Source organism: Triticum aestivum, chromosome 3A, assembly GCF_018294505.1.
Source record: "Triticum aestivum cultivar Chinese Spring chromosome 3A, IWGSC CS RefSeq v2.1, whole genome shotgun sequence".
Classification (NCBI taxonomy): domain Eukaryota; kingdom Viridiplantae; phylum Streptophyta; class Magnoliopsida; order Poales; family Poaceae; genus Triticum; species Triticum aestivum.
In genome coordinates this window covers 641,643,404-641,652,004 of record NC_057800.1, presented here as the reverse complement: position 1 = coordinate 641,652,004, position 8,601 = coordinate 641,643,404, and the positions used below count along the sequence as shown (strand labels likewise).

At 47.4% G+C, this 8,601-nt stretch overlaps 1 protein-coding gene and 1 long non-coding RNA gene across 3 annotated transcripts; one reads left to right on the top strand and one right to left on the bottom strand.

The window, feature by feature from the left end:
- The first annotated feature begins 280 nt into the window (after positions 1-280).
- On the top strand, positions 281-7,403 carry LOC123062824 (uncharacterized). Its single transcript, XR_006429895.1, has 3 exons — positions 281-491; positions 4,299-7,199; positions 7,320-7,403. It is a non-coding gene; the product is annotated as an uncharacterized lncRNA (long non-coding RNA).
- On the bottom strand, positions 758-6,720 carry LOC123062822 (putative ABC transporter C family member 15). 2 transcript variants are annotated; one of them, XM_044486494.1, is made up of 10 exons: positions 5,856-6,720; positions 4,319-5,766; positions 3,965-4,051; positions 3,183-3,767; positions 2,925-3,089; positions 2,550-2,844; positions 1,880-2,400; positions 1,651-1,714; positions 1,323-1,562; positions 758-1,197 (listed from the first exon to the last, which is right to left on the bottom strand). In XM_044486494.1, exons 1-10 carry the CDS (start codon positions 6,718-6,720, stop codon positions 1,037-1,039), a joined length of 4,431 nt encoding a protein of 1,476 aa, XP_044342429.1. In that variant the 3' UTR covers positions 758-1,036. The 2 variants fall into 2 exon arrangements, with proteins under 2 accessions (XP_044342429.1, XP_044342430.1); XM_044486495.1 differs by having other exon boundaries at positions 1,323-1,559.
- Positions 7,404-8,601: the final 1,198 nt, after the last annotated feature.

Genomic DNA, 8,601 nt, shown 5'->3' with positions numbered 1-8,601 from the left:
TTCGGTCCGGTTGCGGGTGGTTTGAAGGTCCATATTGGAGATGTCCTAACTGTGCATTTTACTTGCGAACCAATCCGTGGTTGGATGGTCAGGGAGACAGTGATATCCTCAGCCCATCAGGGTTAAGTCCTGGTGCTAGCATTATTTCTGAATTTTATTTCAGGATTTTCGGCTTGTCTGTGTTAAAAAGACTGTGCATTTTACTCTTTTGTTTACAGTTCTCTTCCTAAAATAGACCGTGCTCTGCGCAGTTTGCAGCCCGTTTCACTTCGGAGAGAAAAACAAACAAAATGCGAATGCGACAGCACGCACCGTGGAACTCCCGGGCCGGAGCGCCGATGCTGCCGCGGGAAACAGCGCTTGTGCGCGAGTACGGCGACCGGCGGCGGAGCGGGAACCGCCTCTCGTGCTCGAAGCAGTCGGTCAAGTCGCCGTTTGCCGCACCGGGGATCACCAATGCCCGCCAGCTGTTCGCTCTTTTGCTCGAGACGGTAAGGACTCGCTACTCCTCTCAGCAACCGCGGATTTACTCGTTGGTGTCTGCCGATTTGCCGTGCCGGCATGATTTTACTCTTTTTTAGCAAGTTAATTACATGTTCTGCAACTGCACGGGGCACAAGATGAACTCTGCCTGCTTCATCTTGAGTAGATTGGGGCAGGGCCAAGGGCATATGGGTCTCTGTTGGCCTGAAAATGCTAATCGTAGAATGTCTCGCTCCAAACGTACCATGATAAGAACGAATTACGGATGGCAATATTCTGTTTGAAAATAGCAGGGTGACTATTCATTCACTCTTCAATGGTTGTTAGAAAAGAAGTTGCATACATCTAACATCACTTAGATTGGCCATACAATATGAACAAACGCTAGGAGGAAAAGAAGGGGCTAGAGCAGGAAGATAAATAAGATTTCTACAGTAGTTCAAGTGTCCATATAAAGCTGGTCTAATCTTCACCAGTCACCACTAAACCAAATTTTCCTTGTTTCCCGTGCTGTATCTCCTTATACTCCGTCAGAGCTTATATGTACACAAGCCTAAGTGAGGTCAGGCAGGTTGGTAGTTGCTTGATGCCTCTGCATTAGCTCTGGTTGATGTCGGCCCTCTGACCTTCCCACGAATTCCATCACCAGCTTTGAGAAAGCTGATGATTCATCCCTAAGTAGATTTTCCGGTGAGTCAAACTCTAGTATCCTACCTGCAGCAAAAATTGATGAGAAATAATAATCTTTGTCATAGAACACAATTTGTTGGAAGTGCCAACTTATAACACCCCAAAATATATGCAAAAAAAAATACTGCAAGTGCTTTAGTGTTCTTTACCTTCTCCGAGTACAAGAACAAGGTCGCTGTCAATCACGGTGGGGATCCTGTGTGCAATTGTAATAACTGTGCAATTGTCCGTTTCTTGCCTTATAGTCTTTTGGATGATATTATCCGTCGCAGTATCAACTGATGCTGTAGCTTCATCTAAAACAAGTATCTTCTTTTTCATCAGCAATACCCTGGCCAAGCACACAAGTTGCCTTTGCCCCACACTCCAGTTTCCGCCATCTTCAACTACTGTTAGATAAACTACAACCATGTAACAAGGGCCATCTTGAAAAATGAATTTGGATAGAATGTGAGAAACGTAACTAATTAATCTTACCTGGTGCATCTAACAACCTATTGTCTTCTCTGACAATCTCCTCAAGGCAGCACTTATGCAGAACCTGATAGATGAAAATTCTTAAAAGTTAGACTTGACAAAGTAGGAAACTACTAGTGAGCTGCTGATTCATGAACAGGTAAATTATTACTACTGTAATTTCTTTGCAAAGAATATTTGCATCATACAGACACTAAAGCGCCTTTTGCTGGCACTGTATATTGTTTACCTCCCATATTTCAGGGTCCAGATGTTGTTGTAGAGGATCCAGGTTTGTTCTGACAGTCCCTTGGAAGAGAGTTGGTTCTTGTGGTATAATACTCAATCTACACCGCAAATCATGCACCCCCAAAAGCGATATGTCAACTTCATCTATGAATATCCGTCCTGCAGATGGTTCAACGACCCGAAACAAAGCCTGGATGAGAGTAGACTTCCCACTCCCTGTCCGCCCTACCACCCCAATTTTCCTTTCTCCAGGAAATGTGCAGCTTATGCCCTTGAGAACCATGGGCATGTCAGGGCTGTACTGAATTTGGAGAGCCTCGATCTGAATGGTTCCGCACCATGGCCATGTCTCCCTTGGTCTAGAATTCTCAATCACTAAGGGAGATTCACTCGGTATGTTTGAGAACTGGAAAATCCTCTCTACAGAGATCATCTTATTTTCAACATTGCACAGATTCCATATAACCCATGCTTGTAACACGTTAAGGTTAAGGCCATAGGTAGCTGCAAGCCCTGCAAGACCTAAAGAAGGAGAAACAAAAATGATTTATTGTTTCTAGCAGTGTGATTTTTTTAATTAAAGCTGTATAGAATAATGTGTTTTGACTCTAAAACGCCCTAGAAAATACAGTTCGTGTAATTGAATATCCTGTTTTACAAAAAACACTTACTTGGATCAATTGTGTCCCGTGGCAAGGAGACAAGTATGATTAGCATCACGAAAAACACAAGGTTGAAGAGGAAGTTGATACGGATGCACAGCCATTCAACTGTCGCTGAATTATGGAAAGTAATGCGGGTATAGTCATCAATTAGCGCAAGACTCTTTGTCAAGAACTCCTCTCCCTGATTAAAGCATCTAATAGTTGCAGCTCCTGTTACAGTCTCTGAAAAATGGTGGAGGACTGGAGCTTTTCTGATGCCAACCATCCTTGCTAGCTCTCTAGCCGAACTGATGTAATAGTTCTGCATTAAGTACAAGCTACTACTTACTAGTGTGCATTTTGAGAACTTAGGGAAGTAGGTTACAATGATTGAAGCTGTACCTGATACCAAGTGGAGATTGCAATTATTATTATGAATAGCATGAATATAGGCCAAGCAATTTGGGACATGATGAAAATAATGCTGAGGAGCTGAATCATTGCGAATATCAGCCCTGCTAGCCTGTAGGGAATATCTGTGTCAACTGTGGCTTGATCTGTTGAAGCCTGCAAAATGGACAAGCTAAGCCACGAGAACTGAAAAAAACGGAGAGTATTCTGTACAATTTCCCTAATGGAGAAGTACAGTTGTTGGCTCACCCTATTGAGTATCCGACTTGATGGAGTGGAATCAAAGAAGCTCATTGGTGCTCGAAAAATATTTCTGGTCATGCCTAAGAAGAGCTGTTGGGCAGTTTCAATGGCAATTGTTGATAGGAAGACAGCTCTTCCCAATATAAATACCGAGCTTCCTGCAGACAAAAGCACAAATATACCAATCATCTTCTTCTTGCTTACTTGATCCTCTCTCTCTGCTGCCCATGCAATCCAGTAGTTGCTACATATCTGCAATCCCTGGAAAAAGACTTGGCATAGAAGAACCACAGGGATGAGACCTCCGCCGTATGCAGAGGTGACAAACTTGCGGTAAACATCCCATTTGACTCTTCCAGATTCACGCTCTTCTTCACATTCCCTCCCTATGACATGGCCATCTGATTCTATTTCTGTGGCCTCTATCTGCTTCTTCTGTTGTTTGGTTTTGGCCAAGCCATGTGCTTTTGCTGGGTTGACCTGACTAAGGGATTGATCATGTGCAGCCATTTGCTTCGAGAGCTCTCCATCTTTGTCAGCTATCAGATCATCATATTTCCCAGACTGAACAATCCTTCCATCTTTCATGACCTTCAAGTGACCATTCACGATCATCTGTTAGAATTGGATGTTGCCATGCGTGCATGACAGTATAACTCTACATTTCAACTCTATTTAAGATATCCACAATTTTTTTTAAATTCTGTTCAAACCTAGTCTAAACTGCACAAATTTTCTTTTACTCAGGGAAAAACTAGTTATGTGTGGAAATGGGGTTGACACCTTACCAGAACGAGATCCGAGTCTCGCAAGAACTCTAGCTGATGGGTAACATACATGACTGTCTTAGAGGACATTAGTCTCAGTAAGCATTCCTGCAAATATGAATTGATCAGTTGATTCATTTTCTCGAAGTTGATGCTGACCGTGTCAGAATACAAGTACTCGATGGAAATACTCTTGCTTATAGATTGCAGCAATAGCTATACAATTTAGTTCTGTAATTCATGTGTTTACTTGTTTGGTTATGTTTCACGCCTTATGCTGTAGGCCTGTAAATTGCAGTAATTGCCCTTGAATCGGATGAGGCTAAGCTCATCTGTTGCTGTTCATGTATTGCAGATTGCTCATGGTTTACGTACCTTGAAGAGATGTGCGCTGGTGTGCGCATCCACAGCACTGAAGGGGTCATCCAAGAAGTAAACATCAGAATCGCTGTACAATGCCCTGGCAAGCTGGATCCTCTGCTTCTGGCCTCCACTTAGGTTCACACCCCTTTCCCCTACTACAGTCATATCTCCATTGGCCCATATCTCCAAATCTCTATCCAAAGCACACCCTTGTAGCACCTCTTCGTATAAGCTTCTGTCCATAGCCTTCCCAAAGAGCACATTGTCCTGAATTGTCCCAGTTTGAATCCACGCACTCTGAGGGACATATGCCCTTGATCCGACAACCATTGGTTCTGCACCGCTAACCCTTGGAATCTCTCCCATGATGCTGTAAAGGAGGCTTGATTTGCCTGAACCAACTGGCCCGCACACTGCAACCTTGAGACCCTTCCCGATGCTCACCTTGCTGTTGATCTTGAGTGTTACCTTTGTTTTCTTCGAGCTAGTATCAGCTTCCCAACTGTACTCTCCTGGTTCAATTACTATTTCACCAGCCATTGCCAAGTCCTTCGTTCCATTTACGTTGCCATGGCAACTTGGCTTACCCTGGTGGTCTTCTTTGATGAACTCTTCTATTCTATCCAAGGACACCTTGGTTTGTGTGACCATTGACACGAGTTCTGGGAGGTTATAGATCGGGTCTTGGAGGATTCTAAATGTGGCAAGGGCCGATAAGACTGTTCCAGCTGACAATGGTATCTCCACAAGAATGCAGACACCGAAGGTAACGACCGAAACCAACGTTGGTGAGGCCCAGAACAGGAAAGCTATCGCTGAGCACGTGTAGAGATACTTCCTGAGCCACCCCTTTTCCACATCCCTGAGCTTCAGAAGCTTGTCCAAGTAGGCTGTCTCCCATGCATGAAGCTTCAAGATCCTCATGCTCCTCATTGCCTCGGCCATAGCCTTGATGCGCGAGTCCTTCGCCTCCATTATCTTCATATTAAGGTTCTGCTGTGAATTTGCCAGTGGTGTGTTGCTCACCATCACCAATACTGTTACAAGGACTGCAGACAGCGAGGCCATTGCACCAAGACTGCGGTACAGGATGGCAAGTGCCAAGAAAATTTGCAAGGGCAGCAACCAAATCCCATGGATGTACCAGAAGAACTCACCAACCTTCTCGACGTCAACATCAAGGAAGTTCACAACTTTCCCGGCAACTGGGCCCGAGTTCTTCATCAGCAGGGACTTCTTGTAGATGGACACCATCAGCGCTGCCCGCACCTGGAATCCAATTCTGCGGGCGCCAAAGTACCACTGCCGCTGTGAGAGTGACTCCACTGTCTTGGAGGCAAAGAAGAGGCATGCAAGCATGTAGCCATGGCCATGGCCCTTGCCAGTGTTCTTGTCGGCGAGTAGCTCCACCAAGTAGGTGATCAAGAATGGTCCCATGTAAGAAGAAACAGTGTTGAGCCCTGGTAACGAAAGACAGTTAATGTATTAATGGATTGCCAGGACAAATATTAGCTCTATTATTGAAAAAGAAAATGAACTGTTCACTAACCTGCAAAGACTGCATTGGTGACCAGAGGTGTCCAGACAGCACAAATGATGGCTTCCCGCAGTGGGATTGGCTCAGGTTTCTGCTTGTGGAGTGTCTCCTGAAGCAAGGCATAAGACTGCTCTGCCATCTCGGACTGCGGCACAGATGGGATGTGTTCCAGCTCAAGCCTCACCTTGTGCCCCTTCTCGAAGACTGGGTTCAGCCATCGGAATGTGAGGCGACTCCACCACCCCGAGCTAGAGAACCTGTCCCTGCTGCTGTCATCAACGTTCTCCCTCAGCAGCAGCGGCTGTTCCAGCTCTTTCTGGTTTGCTTTGGAAAGCCTCATAGCTACTACAACCAGACAGATGACGGCGCAGAAGGGAAGAGAAGCGAAATCGACGACGGCAGTTGCAGAATCAAAGAGGCAAAGCAAATGTAGCAAGGCGAGGAGCGATTCAGATAAGAAGCTGAAGAACCACCAAGAAACAAGAACCGGAGGCCAGTTGGATGACACTACTACCCCTGCAGCACCTTCATGCTTGTGGTAGAGCAGGAAGAGAGTAGCCAGAAACCACGAGGAAGATTGAAATACCAGGCCCGGGGAGACGGCTTGCCGCTTCCAGACCCCAAGAACCGAGAACCCGATATGGGACAGCGTGATCGAAGCGTTGCAGAATGCAACTATACTGGCTGCCCCTCCTTGCTGCTGCGCCGAGACCACGTCGGCGCCATACCCTGCCGCTGCTGCTTCTTGGTGCCTGTTCCTCCGTTTCACAAGCTCTGCGAGGGTCCAAACCAGCAGGACGGCGAAGGCTGCCGCCCGGACGTAGTCCAATGCTTGCAATTCCTCCATGGGATGCTGGGAATCATGAGAAGGTGGCATGGAGCTGTGGAACACCAAGATGGCAACGAACTGGCCTGTTACATTGAGGCAGGAGACAGTGAGAGACAAACTTGGGCAAAATAAGCTAAGCAGTGCGTAGTGGGAGGGGACGGGCGCTAACCAAAAGTAGAGCCTGACTGACAGCACGTGGCTTGGCTTGAGAGGCTATGTACGCGTACTCGGGATCGGCAACGGCATCAAGCCTTGCTAGTGTTTAATGCCGACCTAAAACAAGGAAGAAGAGAGAATCAAAGGGCATATATATTGAGGTGGTATTAGGTTTTGCAGCATGCGTGCATCTTGATTGGGTTTGTTGGCTGGCATCTTAGGTTCGACTCTTTTGGCATATATAAGCAGGAAGAAAGGTTGGTATCAGTGTCCGGATAACGAAAGATGCACCAACTAGGCAACTAGAGCTGGTCGCGGCGTGGATGGAGTACACCAACTATTGTTCTTATCAGCCAGCCCCAAAGCATTTGGTCGGTCTCAGCTAATCTGCTAATGCAGTATTATATGCAGCTAAACGTTCCAGATATTGTGATTTCGAAACGTAAGTTACATCCTGTGAGCCAGCTAACGTGCCCTTTGTGTTTCTGCAGGAAGATGGCCCTATATGATAAACAAACACAAAAGCGTCGGAGATAAGTCAAGCCAGAAATATAAAAGCATTTAGATCACTATTTTTTACGGAGAGAGTAGTGATCTAAATGCTCTTATATTTCTTTTCAGAGGGAGTATCAGCGAAGAAGATGAAGAAGCAAATATCGAAATGCCACTAATCGAAAGTACGGCAGGGCAGAGACCCAGGGGCACTCCCCGCAAAAAAAAAAAGAGACCCAGGGGCACGCCCGATCCAAATTGCCCACGGAGAGAGAGAGAGAGTCGAGGATCAAGCCGGACCCGATCTGGCCCGGGCATCTCCATCGGTGGCGGGTGGCGGTGCAAGCCGCCAACGGCGTACTGCTCGGACGCGGAACGTGCATGCATGCGCTGCGGCAGTTGCAGGACGAGCCCTTGTGCCGTCGTCTACCCCCCATGGCTTAGCATTGGCAATGGCCAATGGAAGAGGGGCCGATGCAGCGTCCATGTGAGTAAGCGGCGGAAAGTTACCATCTACCATCAGGTGCGTGTGTACGTACGTCTACGTGCCGCCCCCACTGCCGTCGATTTATTTATCCTCGCGCTCGCTGGCAGGAGGTTGTATGTGTCCCTGTGAACATACACACACGTACGTCGCCCGCGTGTGTGGTGACGTCGTTGATGCGAGCGCAAATCCGCCACGATTTCGATCCGATCCGGTTGTGATGGCCGTCCCTCCCTCCATCCCCGGTTTGCACCTCTTTCTGAGAAAAGAACTCCTTAAGGCTTTGTTCGGTTAATCCCCCACCCCCAGGTGAATTGGAGGGGATTTGCAGGGATTTTGGCTGCAGGGGATTAATTCCCCCTCAATCCCCTTTAAATCCACATTAACCGAACAAGCCCTAATGGGGGCCGCCACATGGCAGGAGGCCGGCGGCACGCGCCCGTCGCGTGCCGCCCAGGCGCCAAGCGGCTATCCATGCACGCCGGGAGTCCTGGAGTACGTACTGCGCAAGATCTGTCTCTGTCTCAATGTACCTAGCCTCGCTCGTCAGCTGCGGGCAGGCACCGCGATGCCACTTGTAGGCAATCCGGTCCGGTTTTAACCGATTTTCTCCCTAGAGCGCGTGCGAAAGTTATGTGTTGGTAAAATTTGACGAACGCAGGCGTTTGTAGCCGTCGTTGTAATTCGCCAGAGAGTGGCGGGCCTGGCTACATGAGTAGACGTATAAACATGGCCATGCATGCGGCGCAAAGGCAAGGCTCCTACTCCTAGATGACAGCAGGACCATGCGTCCATAC